The sequence below is a fragment of the Silene latifolia genome, chromosome 8 (genome assembly GCF_048544455.1).
Source record: "Silene latifolia isolate original U9 population chromosome 8, ASM4854445v1, whole genome shotgun sequence".
Lineage (NCBI taxonomy): Eukaryota > Viridiplantae > Streptophyta > Magnoliopsida > Caryophyllales > Caryophyllaceae > Silene > Silene latifolia.
The window spans coordinates 111,373,722-111,401,494 of record NC_133533.1 but is presented as its reverse complement, the minus strand read 5'-3'; the positions used below and the strand labels follow the sequence as shown (position 1 = coordinate 111,401,494).

The 27,773-nt window shown below is 38.0% G+C and overlaps 2 protein-coding genes and 1 long non-coding RNA gene across 3 annotated transcripts; 1 reads left to right on the top strand and 2 right to left on the bottom strand.

Annotated features, from left to right (window-relative positions):
• The first annotated feature begins 11,711 nt into the window (after positions 1-11,711).
• On the top strand, positions 11,712-17,168 carry LOC141597347 (uncharacterized). The gene is made up of 6 exons (XM_074417774.1): positions 11,712-12,069; positions 14,122-14,289; positions 15,219-15,453; positions 15,759-15,932; positions 16,112-16,377; positions 16,630-17,168. Exons 1-6 carry the CDS (start codon positions 11,809-11,811, stop codon positions 16,810-16,812), a joined length of 1,287 nt encoding a protein of 428 aa, XP_074273875.1. The 5' UTR covers positions 11,712-11,808; the 3' UTR covers positions 16,813-17,168.
• LOC141597348 (uncharacterized) lies at positions 17,114-18,025 on the bottom strand. Its single transcript, XR_012522745.1, has 2 exons — positions 17,738-18,025; positions 17,114-17,341 (listed from the first exon to the last, which is right to left on the bottom strand). It is a non-coding gene; the product is annotated as an uncharacterized LOC141597348 (long non-coding RNA).
• Positions 18,026-20,939: 2,914 nt separating this feature from the next.
• LOC141597346 (E3 ubiquitin-protein ligase At1g63170-like) lies at positions 20,940-25,548 on the bottom strand. The gene is made up of 5 exons (XM_074417773.1): positions 25,418-25,548; positions 23,551-24,364; positions 22,911-23,036; positions 22,541-22,826; positions 20,940-21,491 (listed from the first exon to the last, which is right to left on the bottom strand). The coding sequence occupies exons 2-5, from the start codon at positions 24,201-24,203 to the stop codon at positions 21,300-21,302; spliced, it is 1,257 nt and encodes a 418-aa protein (XP_074273874.1). The 5' UTR covers positions 24,204-24,364; positions 25,418-25,548; the 3' UTR covers positions 20,940-21,299.
• Positions 25,549-27,773: the final 2,225 nt, after the last annotated feature.

Below are 27,773 nucleotides of genomic sequence, written 5' to 3'. Positions count from 1 at the left end.
GTCTGCCTACAATGTTCTTATAAGCCGAGTCACTTTGAGCGAGGCCGATGCAGTGATGTCCATCCGGGCCCTGACACTGATGTATGTCTCGGACCGGGGGGAAGCACAAAAGCTCGTCTCAAAGGATGAAAGAGATGAAATTGTCAATATCCAAGTATCTGCCAGGGGGTGCAACATGCAATCCCTCAGAGTGGCGAAGAAATCGGGGAAAGGGAGGAGCCCATCCTTGCAGCAGGAGGGAAAACCAATGAATACCGGCTGACAGACATGGAGGGTGTGCCTCTAATGAGCCATTGGATCACAGGCAACCTTAGGCAATATTTCGTATAGCGGCGGAGGTGTCCGAGACCGTTGTGGGCACCCCAACGCGTGATTACATCTTATGAAGAGTGATCCAAGTTTTCCATCGAAATGATTGTCCCCTCCGTAGCCGTACCAAAGTAGACGCCACGGCCAAAACCGGGCAGTCACAACAATGGCAGTTGATACTCGCGAAAGCGACCAACATGCTTAGTAGACGCCAGCCGGGCAGTCACTACAAATGCGGTTGATACTCGCGAAAGCGACCAACATGCTTAGGAACGTATAAGTACAGTTGAGAAACGCAAATCTGACCGCCTCGGCCAATCCGGTAGTGGTAGAGGAAGCGATCAATATGTCTACAGATACGAACGCTGTCGAGCCGTAACCTTGATTGCCTCGGCCAAAGCCGGGAGTGACGGGGAAACAACGACCGATACGCTAACATGACAACGGCAGTTGGGAAGCGCAAATGTGACCGCCTCGGCTAAGACCGGGAGTGGAGGAGGAAGCGACCGACATGCCAACATGTTTAAGAACGTATAAGTACAGTTGAGGACGCAAATCTGACTGCCTCGGCCAATCCGGGAGTGGCAGAGGAAGCGATCAATATGTCTATAGATACGAACGCTGTCGAGCCGTAACCTCGATTGACTCGGCCAAAGCCGGGAGTGACGGGGAACAACGACCGATACGCTAACATGTTCACAACGGCAGTTGGGAAGCGCAAATCTAACCGCCTCGGCTAAGACCGGGAGTGGAGGAGGAAGCGACCGACATGCCAACATGTTTAAAAACGTTTAAGTACAGTTGAGATACGCATTCTAACTGCCTCGGCCAAGCTGAAGGTAAAAACGAAAAAAAGCGCTCAATATGGTTAAAAACGTAAGAAGACAACTTTGTGGAGGATTGAGATCAAAGCCCCGGCCAAGCATGGGGCAAATAAACAGACTTCATTAAAAATGTTTACAAGAAAAAGTCGACGGCCGTCCCCCATAAGGATAGCCTAAACTCAACCTACCAAAGTTTAACAAAAAAAGAAAGAAGGAACAACAAAAAAATTACAACATTGAGATTTGAAGCGCCAAAAGGATGGCAGGGAGAGAAGGCTCAAAAGTTGGCCCCCGAGCAGCTGAAGCTATCCGAAGGGCCAGGTGAGTCTGGTGACGACCGCCCGTCTTCCTATGCTTGTTGCTGCTCGCCACCGGCAGCAGCAGCGGCATCATCTTTGGTGGGCGGCCCAGAAGAAGACTTGGCAGCTTCACGTGCCCTTGCCCTCTCAGCCTCCTCTCTGGCCTCCTTCACCTTGGCATCATGAGCCGCCTTGGCCTCAGCTTCTTGAGCGGCCTTCGCCGCCTTCGCCTCTGCCGCGGCCTTGGCTTCCTGAGCAGCCGCCTTCTCATCAAGAAGCCGGTCAAAATCTTGCCACGGGAAGGTACCTTCAGGAAGGAGCTCTTTGATCGCATCTCTGGTAGCATCTTCAGCTTGATCCCGGTACCGGGCACACATCTCAGGGATGATGACAGTTTTAAGCATCTCAATATCCTTCTCCCTCTGAGCAAGGATAGCCTTTGTGCTCTTGTGCTCCTTCGCCTCAGCCGAATGCAGGGACTTCCATTTCTCCCTCTGATCAACCATGGCCTTATAGCCGCCCTCAAATTTGTCTTTCTCCTCCCGCAGCTTAGCAGCATCAGCCAACGCAGCCTCAACCGTGGCTCTCTCGGCTAGGACCGCCTTATCAGCTTCCTCCTTAAGCTTTCGCTCAGCGAGGAAGTCCTTCATGGAGGCGAGGAAGTCCCTCTTATTCCTCTCGGCCTTCGCCCTAGAAGCGGCAAGATCAAGCCTAAGCCGTTCAAGCACAGGGGCAGTTTGAGCCATGAGCTTTTCTTGCTCGACGAGATGAGTGCCGGCTAGTTCAGCCCACTTCACCAGCCTCTTGGCCAACCTTACGCCGTCCTCCCTGAGCTGAACACAGGAAACCTTCTGGGATGAGGAGTCGGCGGTGACATTTTTATCGCCCGTCTGCACAGGCCGCTTCCCCAATTGTCGTTCAGTAGGAACGACAGTCGGCGACGACTGATCTATAAAAAACCCAGACAAAGCATCCATGTCAACATTCATTGACATATCAGAAAGCCTGTCATCAGGAATGCCTAATGAACCTGCTAAATCCGAGCCATGGGTTAGATCCGGACCAGTCTTAGCCTTCTTGGACAGAGGGCCGGCTGACCCCTTTTCTTTCCCGGCCTCGAATAAAGAAATAGCGGCGGCGCGGCGTTGCCTCTTTTCTCTTATTTGAAGGAGGAGGACCCTCCACAACGGTGACCTCCTCTTCAACATCGATGACCACCTGCTCCTTTTGGACTACGGGGATTGAAGATTGAGTTGGGGTTACCGCCAATCTCCGCTTGAGTCGCCGCCACATCCATTGCCTTCATCGCCTGCTCCATGAGTTCGTGAGGGGCCGGTCTGCGATCACGTGGCGCGGCCTTAGGATGCAGCTCAACAACTCTCCCGTCCTGATCAAGTCCCAACTTGTTGAGGATGAAGACAGACAGATCCCGGCCAAATCGATCTGCAAAAGAAACAAAGCCAACAGTTAAGCAAAAGAAGTAAAACAAGGCTCAAATACAGAAGCATAAAAAGCAAAGGTGGGCCTCATACTGACCCCACTCACCCTGGCCGAGGGCCGGTATGAGGCCGACGTGGCAAAGCGGCTCGTCGTGAAGAACGATCTGCGTCGGGGGCATCCATCCCTTCGGCGTGCCATCCTTCTCAGTCTCAAACAGCCTCATTGCCCGCGTTTCGTCCTCCTTAAGATAGACCTTCTTGGCGTCCATCTTAATCTTATTACGGGAGACATATCTATCATGTTCCCCCTGACTCTCACACCGCAAATTGACGCGGCTCTGAAAGGACCGGGGTAGCGGATAGTCCTCCGGAACCTCGACGTATACCCACCGCCCCTTCCAGTCCTTGCAAGATGTCAGCTTGGAAACGGTAACATAACCCGCCTCGGTCTGTATGCTGTACCACCCCGTGCCGCCTAGGGTAGTCTGCCGAAGATGGTGGAGCCGGCGGAAGAGGTTCACCGTTGGGGCCTCCCCTTTCAAAAGACATAACCATACAAAGCCAATAATCGTCCTGATGTCCAACGGATGCAGCTGACCCACGACGACATTCATGGCTTTAATTATGGCAGCAACGTGTTCATTAAGAGGAAACCGGAGCCCATACTCCAGGTGTCTGATGTACACGCTGATACAACCTTCGGGAGGGCAACAGACGGCCTGATCACCCTCAGGAACAATTATTCTATACCCCCTGCCGAAGGAGTAATGATCCTCAAAAAGTTCAGGCCCGGAGACAGAGGCGAACTTGTTTGTCCAAACACGATCAGGATTGATCGAGCAGGCGTCGCCGTGCCACAAGAGATGCTGCCTCTCCGAATCAGATTGGGTCGCCTCATCATCCTCATCATCAAAACCCTCCAAAAATTTCTCATCAATTTCAGGAGAAGGCGACTTGGGGTGACAACCAGTGGCTCCTGTTCATCAGGACGCGACGGTTCAGTTCGCCCGGCCAGCAGAAGGTCTTGGGTTGAGCATCAGCAGAAGACATGGTGACAATAAATACTTAACAAATAAAAGTTGGAAAAATTTGTTTGTTTACCTTGGAAGGAAGTGTTACGCCGAGTAACGCTTCGAAAGTTAGAGAGAAAACGCTTCGAAAGAAAAACTAGAGAGAGAAATTTTTTTGAAGAAATGAAGTTTACAAGTAAAAAAGAGGGGCACACTGCTCTATTTATAGAGCAAAGCCCATGAAGCGGACCAATCAGAGCAAAGCCCATGAAACGTCCACCAATCAATGCCAAGCCACGTGTCAAGCATGCGACCCCACGGAATGTCAATCGACATACGATTACCAATCTTCTTCGACACGCTCCTTGGTATCTACCGCCAACGCCAACGATCAACCAAGCTTGGCAAAGACGGCCGGGGCAATCAAAAGCAAACGGCACTCTCAACCTTGGTCTCGGCCAGCGCCATTTTTCTTTTCCACATTCGTTGTCCATTACACAACCATGTGGAGGGGGGATATGGTACGGCCTGAACAGAACCAAGCCGAGGAAGAAGAAGCCGGGGAAGAAGTTCAACTTGCGCAGAATACGCTCAACACTCATCGAAGGTCCATACCACGGCATAGACTACGGCTGGGGCAAATTGATGGGGCATATTCGCACCCCGACCGAGTCAACATATTGAGCAAGGTCAAAGCCAAAAGACGGCAAGTCAACGTATTAGATGACCCTTAAGCCGACGCACTGTCGGCTGTCACTGGGTCTCGGTCCCCGCAACTAGCCGGCCGAGAAGCATATCCGCGTACTCACATCCAGTCCCCTCGGCATGGAGTCAACCAGGCCTGCCGGCCTGCCATGGGTTCCTCGGCCGAGGGTAAGACAGTCTTTCCACCTGCTAGCCACTTGGCCACTACGTGACAAAAGGTAAAAGCCTATAAATACTGCACTTCTCTCATTGAGAAAACGATCCACAATTAACCCCAAAAACTCACTGAATAATTGGTATAAACTCCCTTATCTCTCTACAATATACTTTGCCAAGTTAACATACAACTTATCTCTTTAAGTTTACTGACTTGAGCGTCGGAGTGAGTACGTTCGGCCCCAAGCCGAGCCCTCAGTTTGTTCATCTTAAACAGGAAAGAGTGAAAGGAAGAGACAAGCAACGGCATCATTCAACAAGCTTAAGTGGTCATAATCCTGCTCCGGAATTACACCCGGAACAGTTAGGTTGGACATAATTTTGAGTTTAGTTGTGTTTCTATGAATTCATTCATAGCATCCTATAGTTAGTTCAGTACGCATGCTGTATTATTTTGTTCATTTCAGTTAAAGAAAAATTATTTCAGTTTAAAGCAACATGCCTTTAAACCGTAATTTGTTTATAACTAGTCTACCTTATTATGGCAGAAAAGTGAAAAAAGATTGAACAAGTCATATATTATGATTAATTTCGAAAAACGGAGGCAGTATGATACTTATATAAGATGATTTGAAGACTTTTCCAAGCATCTTCTACGTACCATAAATATTAATGAGTTGTACTCTCCATCCCTTAGCTAACTTGCGGTGTTTAATTCATCCTAGACGACACCATGAGCATTTTGTCAAAGTAAGCCTGTTTAAGTGTTTAAGCACCGACGACAAATGACTAATTATGTTCGCACATTTCATGTAAATAATAAACTTGAAACCAAACTGTACTTACTATTTATATATCAATCATATTATTGCTCGTCATGTCTTACTCATGTTGAAATTGATCGAACCATTTTTTTATATGATTGTTCATCGACTTGTCATAAATGCGTAGAATGTTTATACTTAACCTTTGAAAATTCAACGAATCAGACACTGTCCAATCATAAAACCATTTTACCTACTAATAAAATCGTTAAATCTATTTTTACGATTGATAATTTTTCATTAGATTATAAGAATATTGGAATATTCTACGGTGTACCCCTGAATTTTTCGGTTTTTTATGTTGTACCCCTCCTTTTTTTTAAATTCTACATTGTACCCATAAACTTCTTACTTATTTCTCCATCATAACCTTGTTTAACTCTCCATTAACTTTATCACTATCAAACGACCGTACTTTGACCTTTATTCTAACTTATTAATGTTGTATCATCATTCTATATGAGAAACATCACAAATAACTTTTAATAAGCACCAACTACTATTAAAAACTTCTATTATGATTCATGAGATGATAATGGAGATTTTTTGAACTTTTAGTTTGTTTCGTATACTATTTCCTGGGATAATTAATAATTCGGCGAACTAATAAGTAAATGAATAGGTTATCGAGTAATTGGAATGATAAATAGACGATTTAATAGGTCATTTAAGAAAATAAGTTAATAAATAAAGACAATAAATAAGATTATGGTATAGACTAATGTATAGAGTTTAGGGGTACATCATAGAATATAAAAAAAAGAGGGATATAACGTGAAAAACCGAAAAACACAAAGGTACACCGTAGAATATCCCAAGAATATTTCAAAACCTTAGTATACGTATTAAAATTAATTATCCCTCATTGAACAACGTAGGGATTAGTCAAACTAGTTAGTAGTTACGTAGTAATTTTTCCTAAGTACTTGCTCTTTTTATTGCGACTTTTTGTCAACTCATTACAGTGTCGGATACCAAGTTATTTGATTTTAGGGATATTCTACATGGTAATTTCAATTTTTTGACTTTTTACATGGTACATTGGTACCCCTAATTGTTATCATTATCACTAAGTGTACACCTAAACTTTATTTTCCATCAATTAAACTCGGTTTTAGGCGTTATGTAATGACTTGGACGCGTAATCAAACTTCTCATTTATTATCCCATGACATAAGGACTCTATTAGGCTCAATATGCATTTCAATCCTAATATTTATTGATATGTATAGGCTAAAAAAATTTTGACGGAAAATTTATTGATTCCTTGCCAAATTATCACGTCCAAAGATGGATATTGAGCCTAATAGAGTCATGTCATAAGATGATAAATGACAAGCTTGGTTATGCGTCCAAGTAATCACTTAACGCCTAAAACTGAGTTTAATTGACGGAAAATACAGTTTAAGGGTACACTTAACGCCTAAAACTCAGTCATTTGTTGTCCTTTCTATTTTAAGAATGAATTTGATGAGTAATTTGATCATTCACACTCAATTTATTCCACTTGTCATTTAGTAATTGGCCCCTCAACCCCTCCCCCTTTCCTTGGTTTTTGTGCCAAATCCAAAGGACAACAAATGACCGGGACGGAGGGAGTACATTCAAAACAAAATAAAGGGCGTGTCATTGATAATCAAATGCGACTTGTAATTAAGGATTGTGCAAGGACGATAATAATTACGAAAACTCAAGGGCAGGGAGTACAAATGTACAATATACAAGTTACTCCCTCCGCTTTGTTATTTGTTTACTCTTTTGTTTGGCACAAAGATCAAAAAAAGTAGGGAAGGTCCAATTATTTGATGATGAGTGGAGCAAATTTAACGTGGATGATGAAATTGTTTATTAAAAGCATTTCCAAAATTGAAAGGTAAATAATTGATTGAGACAATCTAAAATAAAATAGGTAAACAAAAAATCGGAACAAAGGGTGTTAATTTACAAGTTACAACGTACATGCAAATATGCAATCATGCATGTTCATTGTTGAAACTTGAAAAGGAAAGGACACATGCCCGTTTTGCGTATTTGCGAAATTGCAATGATAGTGTTACACTCTGGTTACCCAGACTCTCTGATACGGGTGTCGTGTCTGACGCGTGTCGAGTGTCGGATACGGCTATTTTGTGCGGATTGGTGAGGTATTTATAATACCTCCCAACTTAATAGCAAACCCTAACCCTAATAGCAAACCCTAATGGTAGCCGGACCTAGTATAGGCCCAATAATCTCCTAATATAAAGTGAAGTTTCAAAGTGTCGTGTCGATATCGGACAGATAGGTGTCGCATACGCGACACGGCAGCTAAGTGAAGTGTCGGGAGTAACATAGGGTTACACTAGCTACAAGCCTCCAACAATATCATATAGTAATGCCTATACAGTCATATAGGTGATTAAATACGGGCTTGGGTCGAAGATGGATAGGACTCACGTTTAATTTTTGGCCCATTGATAAGTGGGTTAGCGGATTTAGGACGGGTTAGTACTTAGGCTGAGCCTTTATAATTTTCTCAAAATACCTTATCCGTATTCACTTATTTGACGGACAAGATAGGCCGGGTTTAAGGAACGAGACGACCTACAAACAGCTCTAATTACTCCGTATTAAATACTCATCCATTTTAGTATACATTAAATCCTGCATATGCATAGATTTTTAGATGTATAAGTATTATACCTATTTTCAGCATGCATATGTATGTATATAGTTTTCTTCGTCTGAAAAATTATTTAATAAAGGAGTATTAGTGTATTACACTCTATTGATCATAAAAATGACGATCTATGATTGTATTTCATTGTACTTGATAAAAATCATGTAGTGGTTTATGCTAAGTTCGACTTTGGTTGAGGAATTGAATGTCTATTTATTTATAATTTTGTGACAGCTGCAAACTTAGGTGAGGCTATAAATGTTACTAATGTCACCATATATTGTATCCAACGTATTTAGTGTACCCATCATATTCACCGTACAAACTATGTAGTTTATGAGATATGGTTAATTGGTTATGACAAAGTATATACAACATATAACTATTGCATGTAGGATAATATTTATTGTGGCCTAGGTACAAATATCATGTTAGACTAAATTATTCTTGTACCTCTATTAATGAAAAAAAAAAGCATGAAATTTGCAAGTTTTTCACCAATGAAAATTGATCCCGGAGGCCTAGATTTTTAATAGTTGATGAATGAAAAATCAACACATCGTAAGTAATCGTGTCAATAGTAGATCAAAGATTTTGATTCCAACAATGAGAGGTCGAGTTTAAGCCTACAAACTAATAATGCGGGGTGAAGGAATTGAACTTCGAACTAGTAACAACAAAACAACATAATTATCCGTTATCGGGCCAACAACATGCTAATATTATGTTGTTATTACTTGTATTAGGGGTGCTCAAGCATGCGGGCGGGCCAGGCTGGGCTTGGGGGACTTGGAACCGGCTCGACATACGAGGTGGGGTGGGCAGGCCGGGCGAAAGGTGACCCGAGGCAGGCTTTTGGGCGGGCTTAGGTCGGGTTCTGGTTGGAGGCAGGTTAGGGTTGTCATGGGGGACCTGGAACCAGCACGGGATAGAGGGCGGGCGGGGGCTAGGTTGTGGGTGGGTCGGGCGGGTCGGATAGGGTTGGGCCGGACTTTCGACCACCCGTAACTTGTATACATTCTAAATCAACAAGGGATGCAGATGAATTCTCTGCACCCCACTGAAAACGTCTTTGATTGATTTCGTAATTAGATGTTCTTATAAGTCCATACCTTGATTCTGGATATGCTAATTAAAAACTTACGTGTTTGTAAATTGTCAGTAGATTATGATTTTTTACTGGATTTATTCGTCCCCTTAAGTAATATTTGCTAAAGTATTTTTGATTGAAAATAAATTATACAAAGGATTCTACTTGAAGATAGCAAGTTTAACCAAGCCTATGTATCAAAACATACCACTCATGTCTTTCTTGGGTTATGATGATACCATGACCTAGGTAGCACGGACACTCCTTCTAAGTAGTTGTCCCGTGTCCGACACACGGACACCCGACACTCGTCGGACACCTGCCTAAACATGTTAGAGTTTAGACGAGGAATAAAATGTCAAAATAGATTGATTAAAAGATGGGTTTGGGTGAAAAATGAAAATTAGTTATAGTTAAGGTCAAAATTTACCTTCACTTATTTAAATTTAATATCAAATACATTAAAAAAATAAAATCATTTATTATTTATAACCATAAAATATATATTTTATTAAATTTAAATAACGTAATAAAAGTGTCCTAAATTTCGGGGGATGCGTATTACGTGTACGTATCGTGTAATAAAAGTGTTAGGTGTGTTTTGGTCTTTCTACCTAGAACATGACAAGGTCACATGTTAATATGTTATGGTCCTAGATGTGGTACCACTAATGTAGAAATATGTGGGAAAAGGCTAAATTTGCCGCACAAATTTCAAACATGCACCTACCTTATTAATATTTCCTTGACTATGGACTTATATGGAGCTCACATACTTTGTAGAAATTTTCATCGTTTTGTTTAATTCCATGTTTAATAGTAGTCACAGTTTATCCTAGGCATAGCTCGAATTTTTTCTGGGTGATAATTCATTAAAAATTTAGCTAGCCAAGTCGGACTATGCCAGAAATCTTCGACACTGACGCACCTGGGTAGAGGGGTGAGCTGGCTAGAAAACACCAGCTCGCAGATGCAAGGCAGGCTGGACCGAGCTAACCCGCACCGTTAAGCAGTTCTAATTTTAAGAGAGACCAACTACAGAAATACTAGAAGTGATCAAATAGCCCAAGCCCATCAGCCCCAACCTGGTCTAGCCCGCTTTTTTGAAGGGCTTGGGCTTTTTATTTTGACAAAAAAAGCCCAAATTACTTTTAGACCGGGTTTGGGCCAAGTATTGGCCTATATTTGGCCCGACCCGGCCATATTAATTAATTAAGGAATATTTTTTCTTATAAAATTTATTTAAGTTATAAATAACTCTTTACAAAGTCATGTATCTATTTATTGAGATTTAAAAGCGATATTTACTACTTTACTGTAACATAAATCATACTCCCTTCGATTCACACCAATGGTAACGTGAACACACCCTTTGTGAGGAGAAAAGTGGGTCCATGTTACCATTAATGTGGATCGGAGGGAGTAGTATCTAGTAGACATGACTAAACATTCTAATGTATCGATGATTATCTTTATTATATTTTTAAAAATCATATGCACTTTATCATAATTTGTACGATTTTATAAACTAAGTTGTTTTCAAAGTACTAGTTGAAGGTAGAGGAATACAATCTACCTTCTCCTCTCATAATCGGTTAAAATATTATATATTTTGTTTTATCCACTTGTCATCTGACCCTACACGATCTATATTTATTTAACCAACTGTGAGAGGGCAAAGAGAGAAGGTTGAAAGGAGAGGGAGAAGGTATCTCATTCGGTAAGTCGTAAGATTTTATGACCCGAAAAACCCATTTAAGCCCAAAAGCCCGATTTAGCCATAAGAGCCAAGTTTGGGCTCGCTAAACATGCCCATACATTTGGCTCGGCTCGGCCCCACACATATAGACTGTTTTTGTCATCCCAGCCCTTCCCATAATCAGCTCTAAGTCAAATACCCAACATACTCCGTATACGTTTACCCATTTCATCGACATCTCGGGGGCGGGTCTGGTCGGGCCAGGCTGTCCCGTTACTTTGGCCAGCTCTAATTCCAGCCCATATAGCGTTTATTTGTATTCTTTTAAAAAAATTACCTGGCCAAGCCGAATTAGGCCGGAAATCTTAGACACTAACGCACCCGGGTAAAGGGGTGGGATGGCTAGAAAACACTAGCCAACGGATGCGGGCCAGGCTGGACCAGACCGAGCTAGTCTGCACCGTTAAGCAGCTCTAGTTTTAAGAGAGACCAACTACACAAATTTGTGACGGGTCAAATAAAACCCACATAGAAGGATAAAAACAAGTCATTTGTGGTTCCCTATGCATTTTACTTTTTGTCTTATCTACCCATGTGGATAATACTTGACCCGTCACAATCTTGTGACGGATATACCCATCACAAGTGAGACCTATTGCTACCCAAATACCCAATATATTCCGTATACTTTTACCCGTTTCATAGACTCCCCAACTAACGGTAATTTGGGTTGAAAATTGAACATTTTTTTCATAGAATAGAACTATAGAAGATTAGAAGCCAACGAAACCGCCATGGAAATGACCTCGTCATCGTCATCTTCTTCATCAATAGAAACCCTAATTACTTCCATAACAAACAAAGGCTGGTGCTTCAACGACGCTGATAATGTCCGACCTATCATCGCCGTCGCTGCCGCCGCTGCCACCGATCCCTCCGCCGTCGAATCGGAGCTCTTTAACCTCGATTTGCGTGTTTTCGGCGGTAAATCGTTGCCGGATTCTTCTCTCTTACGCAAATCATCTCAATTCATCAGTTCTCCTAAAGTTCTTCAGGTAAATTTGTTCGAATTGCTAGGGTTTTAGTTTGTACTTCTATTGCGATACGATTTTTTTTTTTTTTGTTGAATATTAATTGTTCTTACAACAACAACAACATTACCCCGGTGCTTCAATGGCTCTCGCAAATTGCGGGGTAAGGGAGTCGGATGTACGCAGTCTTACCTTTGTATTAGCAACACAAGAGACTGTTTCCGAATGACCCAAAATGAAAATTGCGTCGAGAACTATATCGAATGACTGATACTTCACAATAGAAAGAAGCTTGTGCACTTTAGTGAGCTAATTTGCTTTATTTCATCATAATCCAGAACCAAAGAGTAATGAATCTTTGGCTCCATAGAAAAATGGAAAGAATATTAATTGTTCTTAATTTAGTAAAATTGTTTGAATTGAGGAGATATATTGTGTGTATGCTGTATTGAATAGCATAAAGTTTAATTTTGGATTTGTGAGTTATTGAGGTATAATCTCCGAAATTGCTAGGGTTCTGGTTTGTAGGTTTGATCGCGATTCAAGTTTTTTTTTGTATGATATCATTTGTAGGGGGTAAAGAGTTTGATTTGGTTGATGATGCGATATTCGATATTCTGCTGGTTTTAATTAAGTTGAAAGTGTTTGAATTGAGGAAATTTTTTGTGTATGTTGTAGGAGAATCATAAAGTTTGGTTTTGGGGTTTCGAGTTCTTGAGGTATAATTTTTGGAAATTGCTTCGGTTTTGGTTTGTAGTTTTGTCGTGATTCGAGTTTTTGGTTTGATATCAATTGTAGAGTGGCGAAGAGTTTGATTAGGTTGATGAAGCGATATTCTACCGTGTTCAATTGCGCAGAAAATGTTTTAATTGAGGAAATAATCTGTGTATAGTATCATAGGCTTTTAAATTTGCATTTGTGTGTTTTTGCGGTATAATTTTTTGAAATTGCTAGGTGCGAAAAGTTTGGTTAGGTTGATGAAGTGATATTCAGTTGTGTTTAGTTAAGTTGAAAATGTTTGAATTGAGGTACTTTGTGTGTATTTTGTTTCATAGTGTTGCAATTTGAATGTATGAATTGAATATCTAATGTTTACTCCATTTTTGTAAAATTAGATGTAATTGCGAGATAAGCTATGTTGTGGTAGTTATAAAGTTCTTCAACTGTCATCCTCCTAAAGCTTCAAGTATCCATTTTACGGAATGTTAGCGTTTTAGGTCGTACGTTCCTAGCAATTCAATCTTTTTTTTTGTTGGATTGTTTATTGAGTAATTTTATTTTTAGAGGTAATATGAGTTTGATTAGGTTGATAAAGCGATGTTCTGCTGGTTTTTAAGTTGTGATGAACTTATATTTAAGTTGAGGAATTTTTTGTGTGTGATTTTGCAAAATTGCTCGGGTTTTAGTTTGTATTTCTGTTTCGATTCAATTTTGGACTGTTCATTGTGCAGTGTTGTTTTTAAGGTGTTAAGGAGTTTGATTAGATTGAAAAGGCGATGTTCTGTGGTTTTTTTTTATTGTGTTGTAAATGTTTTAAGGAAATATTTATGCATATGTTGTGTCATAAGTTGCTATTTGAATTGTGAAGTGTATGTTTAGTGTTTACTTGATCTTCGTAACTGGTAGATGAAATTGGGAGATTGTTTATGTTGAAGTAATTGTAAATAATACGGATTACATTGGTGGTATATGTTCATCATGTTAATCGAATTAATGGATATAGAGCATATGATCTCTTCAACGTGCATCACTGTTTGATGCTCTCTCGAGAGCCCTACATACTTCTGATTCTCTTGGTAGACATAATGACTAAAGACCAATTTAGTTTCCTTTTCTAAAATTTTAATAAATTGCAGCACTAAGATATTTGAGTTTGTCTTTGGTGACTGGTGCGATACTTCATTATGAGACAAACTATTTGCAAACTTTTGACGTGAGCCTACAAGGTTTCAAACTAGATGTCTCTCCAGAACTTTATAAATTCTTCCCGTCATGTTGCAGCCAACTTTTTTAAGATTTTGGCAATTCAGTTTTTGTATTACTGAGTGTCTAAATTGAGATTGGGAATGTGTGTAGATTGCTTCGGCACAAGATATAAGTAGAAGCAGTAGCGTGGATGGATATAAGAGTGCGAGCAATCGAAGGCTGTTGAAGATAGTTTTGACAGACGGACATTCTGAAGTTACTGCTGTTGAATACTCACATATTCCGTCATTGTCTGACGATGTTGTTCCTGGAACTAAGGTTAAAATTTTCTCTTTATTGATTTGCTGCTCATCTTTTTTTTTTTTTTTTTTCATCTCTTTTTTTTTTGTGCATTTTTTTGTTTAATTGACTTTTTGGATGAAGTTGCTCAGTTATATTAGGTCTTGACAGTCTTGTGTTGCTTTGAGTAGTTATTTGTTCGTGTATGATGGTACACTCTGGTTTTGTAGTTATGGGTACGTGTGTGATGCTTTGGCAAAGGCTGATTTATCAACCCAATGCTTCTAAGTTCTAATGAAGCTCCAACAGTCTAAATTAATTGTCTAATTTACGCCTGCTCAATATCTAATAAAAATTTTAAATAATTTGCCAACATATTTGCTTTAGTCTACTGTATTTAAAAGTTTAAAAGCTGGACAATGATTTCTTAAAGAGCTTTTCTGAAAATGGTTGGCGGCTCCTGCCTTTAGAAAGTCTTGATCATATGTAGACACGATGATGGATGATGTGGCAAGTTCCCCTTTCCTTTCAATATCTTGATTCTTCCGAGCTTATGAGTTTAAATTAGAGGAGTGGAATTTGAGGTGGTCTGGAGGGGGGATTATTCCATATACACAAATCAGTTGGCTTAAGGCTCTCTTCCTCTTTTTTTTTTTTTTCTGCCATAGTCGAACCAAATGGTTCTTTTTGATAAGGCAAGCTTTCGTTCAATGGTTGTTTGGTTTAATTAAGGTGAAGGGACAAAGGTCTGCGGTCAATTGTCTGAAATATATTTCCTGTTTACTAGTTTTTCTCTAGAATTATTTTTCAAAATTTCAACCATCTCCTTCTTTTTCGTTCCCCAAACACTAACCGTCTCATTTTCACCTCCAATCTAAAATTTGGTGTCATCATCAGTTGTACACTTGTACCACCTGGTCTAATATTTAATACTCCGCAAGAGTTTAAGACAGCTGATATTTTGTCAGGTTCGCCTGGAGAAGAAAGTGGCTGTACACTATGGTATTGCCTGCTTGACGCCTGATGTGATTACTGTGCTAGGAGGGATTGTGCCATCATTGTATGAAGAGTGGCAGATGAACCAAAAGTATGCAGGTTTTTCTCGATCATCACTGCGTGTAGGTCAAGAGGGAGATGGAGTTGGGCCTCCGCCGTTTGAGAAATTACAAATTGGTAGAGCCAAGCAGAACCCCGCTCACAATGGTAAACTATTTTGGTTTTGTACATTACTTTTGCTACTGCTAATTTATTTGTTTCACTCTTTTTTTTTTCCCCTGCAGTCTCATCTTAAATCTTGCTGAAACGGTTTTCTCATTTTTTGCTACTCAAATCTTTTAACATAAGTTTATTTTAGTTTTGTGCTTCCAATTCTCTTTCAGTTTTTCATTGTTTTCCCTCACCGACGGTTCAATACGGTGATCCATGTTAGCCAAACCCAACTCATTATGGGATCAAGGCTTTGTCGTTTCCTTTGCATGCTAACAAGTTTGTTTATTAATTTATAACAGCCTCCAGAATCAGTGGACCTACTGTTACTATAACATCCAAAGAAACTAATATACAACAGAAGGATAAATATCAAGCATCTAACAGTAAAGCAGATGTCACCGATGATAGTCTAAAAAAAGCTTCAACTTCTCAAAGAGCTGACGAAAAGTCAATGGATACTAGGCCTAAGGAAGGTTCGGCATCTTTTCTGCTTAAATTTGCGAACTTTTCATTTTGGATGAGTATGCTTTGGCTTTTTGGACTTGAACTTGATTGGGTGTATTATAAATGATTATAGAAAATCTATGATGAATAAGAAGCATTACACTATGAAATACGTATGAATTAATCAGTTATTATTTTTGCTTGCCAGTGGCTGAATATGTCCCTATCCAGAATCAAGCAGCTACACAGAAACTTCTGCAGAAAATGAATCATCCAAGCCATAACAGTGAAAGGCACAGAGGTCATAGATTTAGGGGAAAGGAGATAGAAGACGATAAACCGGTATTCACTCTCGATGAGTGGGAAAGGAGAAAAGCTGGGGCTATTCCAGGTGTTAGAGGAGAGCCTCTTGACCTCAGTCGGGATGAGCAACTTGCTCGGCAGCTCCAGAATCAGTTTAATTTGGAAGATCAGGTGGGCATTTATTTGTCTAAATCTCTGTCTTCCCATCTGTTTCACTGTGAGTCGAATATTTCCTGTTGAGCAATGGTTCAAGCAAGTCTTGAATGAGCACCAAGGTTGATGCAAACAAATGCAATTTTGTTCGTCATTTCCGCGTCCTTAGAATAAATGAAACTTTGGTGAATAACATATCCATTTTCTTTGTTGAGTATTCTTAGAAACGTTTCAGTCTGCCACGTATATAAGTTATGGGTTCTGTTTCAGGTGCAGCAGGGCCCTCAAAGAGGCGGGGCAGAAGATATTAGAATGAGTATGTTCAGCTTTGAACGGGACAACGATACTGATTCTTACGCAAGGGGAGGTTCAAGAGGAAGAGGAAGAGGAAGAGGGAGAGGGAGAGGAGGAAGGGGAAGTAGGGGAAGAGGTAGAGGTAGAGGCAGAGGATGATTCACTAGTGGGTTCGAGTTTTCAGACGTCATGACCAGACTTTATGTTCCGAACCAATTTGAGGTTTATGGTTATTTTCAGACTTTACAAGATAAGTTTGATTTACGAGAAGCGATCCAAAAGTTTACTCTGTAATCTGCCTTCGAAATCTTGTAGAAGTTAATTTGCTCGGAAACCGTGTATCAACCTTGAACAGTGTATCAGGTGTTTGTATGTCCTAAACTTTTTTCCGTTTCTTTCTTAGGAAATTGTTGTCAGTCGATGTAAATATCGTCACAATTTTCCTCTGTGGGACTGAAGCTTTGAGAAACTAAAGCAATATTATTGATGTAGTACTCTTACACTGAAATTAAAACATTAATATAGATAATAGATAGGATTATTTTTTAAACAGGTGCAGATATTTATTCTACTCATACAGCAAGATGGTATATTTTCTTGCTCTTTTTATGTACAGCAACAGCAGAGACAATCGAAGCAACATTCACAGGTTTCGTAGCAGCAGAAACAGCAGCATAGAGCAAAGCATCTGCATCCAATGCAAACAATGTATCAGAAAATCAACCAAATTAGTAACTTTTGATCGGTTGCTAATAACTAAAGTGTCCGTAATAGTGTGTGTTTTAAACTATACGATCTAATCTATCCAGTTAATCTTATACTTCCTCTCTTCCATTGAATTGTTTACGTTTTAATATGATTAACCGAAATACTTGTCTATTTCATTTTCTGGCCTCTACGCTCTCATGAGAGAACTAAAATGTTTTACGCTATCCATTCTTTTCTAGTGTACATCGAAATTCTAAAAACGTAAAATTCTGAATCCGTCACTAGAAACAAACCATATATACCGAACCAAGCTACCAAAAAGTATTCAAATAGTAAAAATATATGATCAAAACTCTAAAGGGAGAGAAAAACTAACGCAGCATATAAGCATCCTTTCTCTTCATGGCGTTTCTTGACATGCTCATGGTATGTAATCTGTTGACCTGGTGGCGGTCCGGGATACATCTCTCTTTACTTCTTTATACTACGAACTATAAAAATGAATTTTTTTTTGGTTGATTTTGAGTTAATATTACCTTTATTTATACACTTTTCTTGGTTTGATTATATATATATATAGTAGAATGGTTTATATATAAAATAAAATCTACCATTATATTTATTTATTTATTTGTAATATAGTAGTTGTCAACCAATCACTCACAAGAGTCTAAATGTCTACTTAATATGGATAACTTGTACTATAAATGAGAGGTGTTATAGGTCAACAGGTAGGTATATTATCTTCTTTCACATGTTCCTTCCTTTTTTAATTGTTTTTTTCCCATGACAGCGATGAAAATAGTTTTTATATCGGAAAGAGTCCAAAATAGGATAGTGCAAATGTCAATTCACCCGTTGGGTGGTTACGTTCTAAAACTTGTACTATTAGCTAGGAAATTTCAAGTATATGCCGACTTGAGGGTATGTTAGGGTTGGCATGCCCGAATTGGCTTAGGCCCGGGTTCAATTGCGGGTTGGAGGGTTGGGACAATTTTCTTTTAATTGCTTTCGGGCGGGTTGGGTGAGTCGGGTTGGAAAAGTTGATCCTAACCTAACCTGACGGGGTGGGCCGGGCAAGGTTAGGTCGGGAGTCGAGGTGTTGCATGTCAATGGTCAAGTCAAGTTGACCTGTCCTCATTGTTGTTAAAATCGCGATCCGGATCGTAGGATCGTACGATCCTACGATCCAAAAAGTGGAAAACGATTCAAAATGTCGTAGGATCGTTTTGGTGGTAGGATCGGTATAGGATCGGTCAGGATCGGGTAGGATCGTACAGGATCGTGTAGGATCGATGGTAGGATCGTTCAGGATCGTAAAATGCTTATTTGTGAGTTGGTTGTTCTTCTATACTTACAGCTCTAAATTAAAGGTATATGTAATATATTGATATGATTATTAAGACATTTATGTCATTAAATAAACTTTTTAACATTACATCACAAATTATACCAAATAGTTTACATAAACTTGTTTATCCAAGCTATTTGTAGGATCTTACGATCCTACGATTCGATCCTGCGATCCGATCCTACCACCCCTCTTCGATCCAAAGTAGGATCTCGATCTTGACAACATTGCCTGTCCTACTTATGCAAATGGGAGCATATTCGACCATTCTTATTTTAAGTCGGATATTATCGTCTTAAGAGAGACTGACCGAGTGACCGCATAAGCATAAATGTACGCGCATTTCTTGTTGAAAGCATTCCAAACTAGAAAAGATCGAACGTGGATTAGGCTCGGACGCATTCCAAAATATTAACTTTTTACGTTTTATATGACACTATCCCGTAATTTTTTATGGTGAGACCTCTCATATAATGAGCTGTTTGCTCCATATTTTTCCTTTTCTTTATGTAAGTTCTTAGCTAATGAACTATTTATAATGTTTTAACATTATCTTAATGTGAGACGGTCTCACATGAGAGTTACTCACTATCAAAGCATTCAAGTAATCAAGTTGGTAAGAATGTAAAAAAAAAAACTAGTATTTTGGTGTTCGGGGACCCAAGTCCTTGTACATGATTCCGCTACTGATCATGGTACACTTTGAGGCTTTGAGTGCGTTGCAAATGACATTTTTTTTTTATGGCATCGGGTTAAGGCTCTGTTTTTTTTTTTTTTTATGGCTTAATTTCAGTTCAACATAGTTCTTTTCCGTTCAGTTTAGTTCAACTTCAATTAGTTTTGTTCATCTCATCTCTTCACAAAATCAATTCTTACTTTAGCTCCATTCAACTCATCCCAGCTCCATTCAATTTAGTTCAATTCAGCTCTACTCCATATAATTCAAGTCAGCTCGTTTCAGCCGAAAAGAACAGGCATACAGAGTATTTATATTATCTTCCTTCTTTGAGCTATGAACTATAGGTGGTGAAATTTTTTCTTGATTCTAATTTCTAAACTGACATTATTCTTTGGCATCTTAGAGTTGGTTATGGTCATCACTCATCTTGTCAATGATGGCATTATTTCTTCTCCAATCCTAAGTAATTATGAAGGTTACAACTGTGAGTTGGGAGTTAACTTTAACGGTTCAAGTGCCCTGACTATAAAGGCCACCCATCTCACTGAGATTGCACAAGCTTCTACTGCTGTACAAGGAAGTGATCAGTCTTGTGAGCTAGAGATCAGCGATGAGTTTCCCCAAAAAAGTACTAGGAGTCTGATGTGTGAAGGTGATGCTTGTGATTTTGAGAGGGGAGTTCAACAATTAGATGATGAATCTATCTCCTTTGTTTTGTTAGCGCCTAAGAAAACCAAGTCTGTAAGAAGGTTCAAGAGACGACCTCCTTCGTTAGCAAGATTGTTCAAGTATCGTTCTTTGACCGGGTTTCCCAATGCCAACTGTTTGAAGAAGATAGCTTGCTCGGCAATGACAAGATTACGAGTTCAACGATTCCGATCCTCTATGCATCATGTGCACGAGAAATGGAGAATCGCCGCTTCCAAGAAGAATCATAGTCAAGGGGATGAATCTCAAAGACACAATTTATCTACTTTCTCCAAAGGTAGATCTCTTTCCCATAAATTTCTACGTCCTCGTGGCGTAAGTGTGTCCTATTGCAGGTACTCCTCCGAGACTCAGTTGATAAAGAAGAGAAAAGAAATGTTCGCTCAATTGGCCAGCTCTGATCGTCCCGCTAAGAAGCCTATATTGGTTGTCAACCCCATCTGTAATTTAATTGCTTTTCCTAATAATGTAGTAATAAAATCCGACTCCGAGAGTCGGCTAGGTACTGTGTAGGAACATTTTCTTTACTGCTGTCAAAAAAAAAAAAAAAAAAACGGTGTAGCCTGCTCACCCGCTCAAAACCAATAATCAGCTTGTCAATGAATGAAAAAGTCCGCATAATCTCGACCCGAATCTGATTGAAACCTACCTGTAATCACCTCATCAGACTCCAACTGATCCAACCCCTTTTGAGTTGTATGTATAACACTTATTTATTGAAATGAACAACTGTACTTGTCGCAAAAAAAACCTCTCCAATTATTGTCTGGCAGTTGAGAATTAACTATTTCATCATGGTATTATACACTGTAGCGAAATCTCGCTAATAAGATCGTTTTTACGAAGTTTTACCAGTTAACATATTATCAGCTTGCAGTATGCAGCTGATATGCATATGATCAAAGAGTGAATTTTCCACATCCTTACATAAATTTGTAATCAAATTTAACTGACTATCTAACTATGCTTAGTCTATACATGCAACAGTGACTGCAACTTACAGAAACTCAGACAATGCCCAAATTTACACTCGGAAAAACGTTAGAAACGACTATCGTTGCTTGTACTTACAGGAGAAAGGAACTGAGATGGTTCTGCAACTATACCTGAAACCTAAGGGGAAAAAACATTGGTTTCATTTTCTCATTGATATGGTTGATCCCATTAGCGAATCCCGGTTAGGTAAGAGATTGTAAATCTTCATGTTTGGTGTTCGGGGTTTGGTGGTGATGGCGGTGTTTCTTCTCTTTCAAGAATCTCAAATTTGCAAAGAGGACAAGTAGCATTGATCTTTAGCCATCTATCTACGCATACTGCATGGAAGAAATGAGCGCAAGGAAGCTCTCTCATTTCATCATCTTCCATATATCTAGCCAAGCAAATACAGCAAACCTGCCAACATTAAAAAGTTAGTAATTTTTTACAGAGTGGTAAACTGGTAATAGTATATCACCCCACTGAATCTTCACAAATTCATGTTTAAGATGGGTGATCACGGGTCAAATAGTACGAAGAAGACAAAAGCCGAATGCATAGGGAAAAAGCAAAAAATTTGTCCTATATGCCCAAATAGGATGATTTTTGACCGGTTTTGATGTCCTCCGTCTTATAGGAGACCGATAGATCAATGAATCTTGCATATAATCCCTCATCAAATCATCAAATGAAACAATATCAATGGGATGAAGGGTTTTGGAGGCTGTGACCAGACCGCAATTAGTGAGATTAGACCTAACAATACCAGGACTATGACCTAAACCAAGATTTAATTTCATCCCTAGTGCATCCCTAGTTCCGCTCCTGATTTCGTTGATTTTCATTCACTATTAGTCTTGATTCACTGAAAACCTACTTTGATTTCTTCCATAACATTTACAAGAGTGTAATATATATATCAATAAAGACTTCTATTAAGTAGTTTAACAATATATTTGGTGGTGTTATTTGATGCTATTCAAAGTGATCATAGACTAAGGGTTTGAGGGAACAGAGTAGCAACTATCTACTTCATATATTTGATTGTTCTGAGACTGTTATTCTGACTCGGATGCAGTTGTCGGACACAACACGGTGTCGGAGTGTCAAATACGGTTTTTTATTCCAAAGTTTTGAAATTTTGGTCTAAAATGAAGTGTCGTGTGACTCGTGTCGCGTGTCGACGCGACACGCGACCAAAGTGAAGTTCTGAGACGTAGCATCCTGAAACAAAAAGGGTGCGCTTTTTCAACAACTTCCATCCAATTTGTATTGTTGCTATCTGACTTCAGTTGTCATAAGAGGACAGAGGTCATCTTAGACCAGGAATTTCTCAAATATACACAAATTACAACTTTTGATATTTTATTAAAATAATTGGTATGACGAACTTACTTAGATAACTTCACATTTATTTGTAATGTAAATGAAGAATGTAAATAACATGGGATATATGTAAAACTTACTGCATCTTCCCCAGAGATGACACGCTCCTTCTCCGTTCCTATGGCTACAATTCCACCTTCCTCAGAATTCCGTTGCCCAGTACAACCATTTTCATCGTTCGTTACCTTGAATTTGTAGGTTGGCAGTGTATTAATGGATTCTTCACTAGCTCCTCTGACCTGGTTTAGATCCTCTCGGATACCAAGGACGGAAATAATGCATGGCAAGCAACAACAAATCATTGCACACAAAATGAAAGGCATTGCATAGTTAATGCAGCTTAACGTAAGATATACGATGCATAACCTGAAAGAAACCATAAACATGAATCAATTTACCTACGATTCAAAAGAAACTTGCAATGTTTTGACTTCCGGACTGAGGAAATACCTATAGAGATTAGGAGCATCAGATACAGAGGCATGTCCTCCGAAAATCCAAACATTACCCACCACAAACAAAACACCAAAGAAGCAATCCAGAGCCGTTTTAAAATGGTCCATTATCAAACCCATTCTGCAATGGAATAAAAATGATAAGTAAAACATAAAATGTTTTAAACATGGCCCTTATTTATCAGGAGCACAGTAGAATAGAACAACTATTAGGGAATGCTGAGATGAGAAAATAATACGACACGCGAAGACAAGTAAAAGATAGTTAGATGAGTTCTTCAGATACGGAGTAATTCTAGCGACCAACTCTATGTTTTTTTGCCTATGACCGACGTTATTTCGACATTTCACTTTGGCTGTGTGTCATGTGCAATTCTACAACATTGAGGCATTTCATTTTACTCCAAAAAGAGGAGACTTTTCCAAAATCGTGACGGCGTGTATCCAAGTCGGAGTAACATAGCTTTCTCCCCAGCTGTCTTTTCGGGGATGGAGGACAAGAATTTTCAGCGAGTTTTGCATTGAAGAATCCTCACTGTATAGCTATGATAAACTCCGATTTATTGCAATAAAGAGTTTGACTACCAACACCAACATACTTAAAACTTGATACTATGAATTAAAACTGACGGTACCTGGTATTTGCGGTTAGACCTTCGTTACTTGAACTGGGTACACTTTGACGATCTTCGTGTTCCAAAGACCGACTTAACGATATAGTTACATAAGAATTCTGATCAGAAGCTGAGTTTGCATGAGGAGATGCCTGATTTACTTGAACCACAGCTTCGGATCCTCGATTACGATGAATAAAACGCCAATACATGACGGGAAGACTTGCAACACATCCAGCTGTATAACCCACCACCCAAGCAAACAGGGGGGCTTGAGGATGCTCATGCCTTGACAAACATAGGACTATCGTGGAAGCTATGATCTGTGTTAATGTGAATGCTAACTCGATGGATATCCAAAATCCCGAATTAAAAGGACTCAAATTACGACGGCCCATTGATTCACTTCTTGGACTCCTGGTATTACCCTGACTAGGAGAAGATGCCGAAGAACCATTAGGAGGGGTTTGTGAACCGTTTGTTTCTCTATGACTATGAATATGAATCCCACCATGAGGAAACTCTAAACCAGATGACTCTGAAGACGAGGCTTCACCACCTCTATCTATATTGATAACATGCTCAACATTTATATGGTTGTCATGTCGCTCCATCAGCAATGGATACTGGTCAGTGTGAGTCTCATGCATCGGTTTGTCCGAAGAAATTGCCATCTTCAACTAATCTTTAATGTGTAAGTTTCTTGACTAAATAGTGAAAGAAGACAAGGTAAAGGAATATTTCTATGTCATCCCGCGTGCTGCCGACTCATACAATAGTACAACCCTCAGCACTACAGCACAGCATAACTCCTGAGAGAATGACAATCTGTAATCTGTTACAAATACAAGAACAACGTCATAGTCCTCTCGCTTTCAGTTCTCCGAAAATGACTATAACTACAAAAGTGACATCAACCCAAATATCCAATAATCCAACATAGGTAAAATTGCCGCTTTAGCTAAAACCTTAAATTAAGCAATTCAAATACAAAGGGAAGTAAATGATCACAGACTTATTATACACATCAGCAGCAACAAAAAAAAAATCATCTACCATATCGAAACAGAAGAATTGCATACGAAAAGAAGCTTCATTTCCATCGAGAAGACGATACACCAAAAGTATTAGTTTCAAGACAGAAATCTAACTGGTAGGTTTAGCAACAAAGTAAGCACATATTCAACCCATAACCTAACAACTTAGTTAATACATGAACAAAGGTTACCCAATTGTTGGTAACAAGGATTACTTTCACCCTTTAATTAAGCAAAGAATACCCTAATATATTCATGAAACAATCAAATCAACCCACAAATTTCGATTAAAATTCACCTTTAGATTTAACCAAACCATCAAACCAGTAATTACGAATTAATGACAATATGAACAGCCTCTTTGTGTTGCTAACACGGGCAATTTACGGGAGCCATTGACGCATTAAGGTAATGTTGTTGTTGTTGTTGTATGATTAAACCCGCTAAAGCAATCAAAATCAGCTCAAATTAAAACATCAAAATTCAACATTTCCTGGTTTAATTCTAATAATCCTACATAATTCCGATTTCGATACAGCACAAAAACAATAACAATTTCAAAAATATATAGAATGAAAGGTATTGATTAGAACCTAACAAAGTTACATAATTAACAAAAAAAAACCCAAATTAATCAAATTTAATTCAAACTTATTAATTAATTCACCAGAAAATCTAATCTTACTGCATTTTTAACAATTATAACATGAATTAACTCGAAATCATAGTATAAAATCAGTATAAATTCAGCTGGAGATGATATCATGAATAAAATTCGTCGAATTAAATTGAAAATAAAAACTATATACAATAATTATAATTATGCAAAATAATTCTGAAGAAAAACATACCGATTAATGAATCAAAATATAGAATAGAAATAATTGGCGCAAATTCCTTTGTGTTTTGCTCAACTTCGCAAATTGGGACAAAAGGTGAGAGAAATAGAGAACGAAGAACAAGGAGAGATAAAATATTTTGCGTCAAATATGAAAGATTTTTTACTTATAAACTAGTTTTGTGACCCGTGAAATTCACGGGTTGTTCTGTTTCTAGTGTAATACTTTAGTGATTTAATACAATAACATACTACGATCAATTCAATTTACGGTTTTCATGTTTTAAGGGTTGTATAAATTCAATTAGTCTTTTATACAACAGTTTATCAGAAATTAAAATTTCATACATTAAGTATACTAAGATACTCCTATTAAAACTAAAGTAACTCAATGCAAGCTAAAATGAATTAATAATATAAGTATTCTTATAATCAAATTAAACAAAACTATATTATCAAACAAAGATCCCCAAAGATAGAGCACCCTCACAAATTAGATATTAAAATTTCATCAACAATTCTGAAAATAACATAAAACACACAATTAGAAATGTTATGACAAAACTAACATTTCATACCCTCATAAAATTGAAGCTACTACAATAATAAATTGCGGAACTAAAAATTTTAAAGCAGCAACAACTTGAACAACAATTGGATCATTATTGCCGAATACTTCACCTATTAAACAATATTATACAAAAAATGTTATGTCATCCCCTCAAATTTTCCACCTTTTTGTGATATTTCAAAATATATATAATAAATGCTCAAAAAATTATTAATCAACCACGATTCCACGTTGATGTCACCAATATTTAGTTAGTATGTAAAATATAGTTGTTTAAGCAATCTTAGATTCTTAGTATTTCACTTCTCCTTATAATCTTCTTTCTTCAATAAATCATACCTATTAAAAAAAAGTAATACAATAATAGTGGAATTTGTTTTATGCAACATCATTGTTATTAACTTAGTTTCACCTTAAGTAATGAAAAAAAGAGGAAATGATAATCAAATCGTAGAGATGTAAGTATATTTACCTTGGAAGAGCTTAACACAATAAATAATCTTGATAGCACCTAAATGAGAACAAATTGAAAATGTGATGAACACTTCATAACCCAGTGAAACTTCCAATAAAAAAATAAAAAAAATTAGTTAATAATATCGGTGACACATACCATTCTACTAACGATAGAGATAAGAAATTTTTTGCTTACAAATTTTGCTTTCCATAAAAAATATATAAACAATTGAGGATGCGTTGTATGGCTATTAAATATTATTTTTTTATTATTATCAAATTTAATATCGGTATAAATAAAGATCAAGTTTATGGCTTTTGAGCATCCATTTTTCATTATTATGAAGTTTAGTATAAACATAAATATGGAAAAATGAGAAATGGTATGTAAAAGGTTTGCATTATTATTATTATTATTATTATTATTATTATTATTATTATTATTATTATTATTATTATTATTATTATTATTATTATTATTATTATTATTATTATTATTATTGTTATTATTATTGTTATTAATTTTTTTTCTTACAAACTCCACTTTGCATGAAAATCGTTTAAAAAGTTATCTTGTATATGTAATTAAAATATGACATATTGATGATGATACATATTTTGGTTTTCTTTTTAATTATATTTATAAATTTGTAGATATTAGTAGCTTTATAATCCAAATTATTAGATTTTTTATTTACTACATATCAGACCTTTTGGCTACTATCTTTATGGTTAAGGAGGAGTTAGATGAACAAATTGAATGATTTAAATGATGAGAGTAAATTCTTAATTTATTTTTATAATTTAAATCATGATCTTATGGTTTCCACACAAAAATAAATATTACTAAACCTTATAATGAGTTTTAATAAATTTATTAAAGTAGCTTTAATATTAACAATATAAATTAATATAATTTAATTATGATAATCCTACATGGCAAAAAATTAAATTTATTAAGTTGTATTTTAACTATATAGTTAAAATATGACATATTGATGATGATAGATATTTTGGTTTTCCTTTTAATTATATTTATAAATTTGTAGATATTAGTAGCTTTATAATCCAAATTATTAGATTTTTTATTTACTATATAAGACCTTTTAACTATTATATTTATGGTTAATGAGGAGTTAGATGAACAAATTGAATGATTTAAATGATGAGACTAAATTCTTAATTTATTTTTATAATTTAAATCATGATCTTATGGTTTCCACATAAAAAAATATATTACTAAATCTTATAATGAATTTTAATAAATTTATTAAAGTAGCCTTAATATTACCAATATAAATTAATAGAATTTAATTATGATAATCTTACATGGCAAAAAATT

Excerpts from the sequence above, each read along its gene's own strand:
- LOC141597347 (XM_074417774.1), top strand. The coding sequence starts at position 11,809 with ATGGAAATGACCTCGTCATCGTCATCTTCTTCATCAATAGAAACCCTA. Across the intron at positions 14,290-15,218 it reads ATGTTGTTCCTGGAACTAAG|GTTCGCCTGGAGAAGAAAGT; the intron begins GTTAAAATTTTC and ends ATATTTTGTCAG. Across the intron at positions 16,378-16,629 it reads AGTTTAATTTGGAAGATCAG|GTGCAGCAGGGCCCTCAAAG; the intron begins GTGGGCATTTAT and ends GTTCTGTTTCAG.
- LOC141597346 (XM_074417773.1), bottom strand. The coding sequence starts at position 24,203 with ATGGCAATTTCTTCGGACAAACCGATGCATGAGACTCACACTGACCAG. Across the intron at positions 23,037-23,550 it reads GGTCTAACCGCAAATACCAG|AATGGGTTTGATAATGGACC; the intron begins GTACCGTCAGTT and ends ATTCCATTGCAG. Across the intron at positions 21,492-22,540 it reads TCATCTCTGGGGAAGATGCA|GTTTGCTGTATTTGCTTGGC; the intron begins GTAAGTTTTACA and ends TAATGTTGGCAG.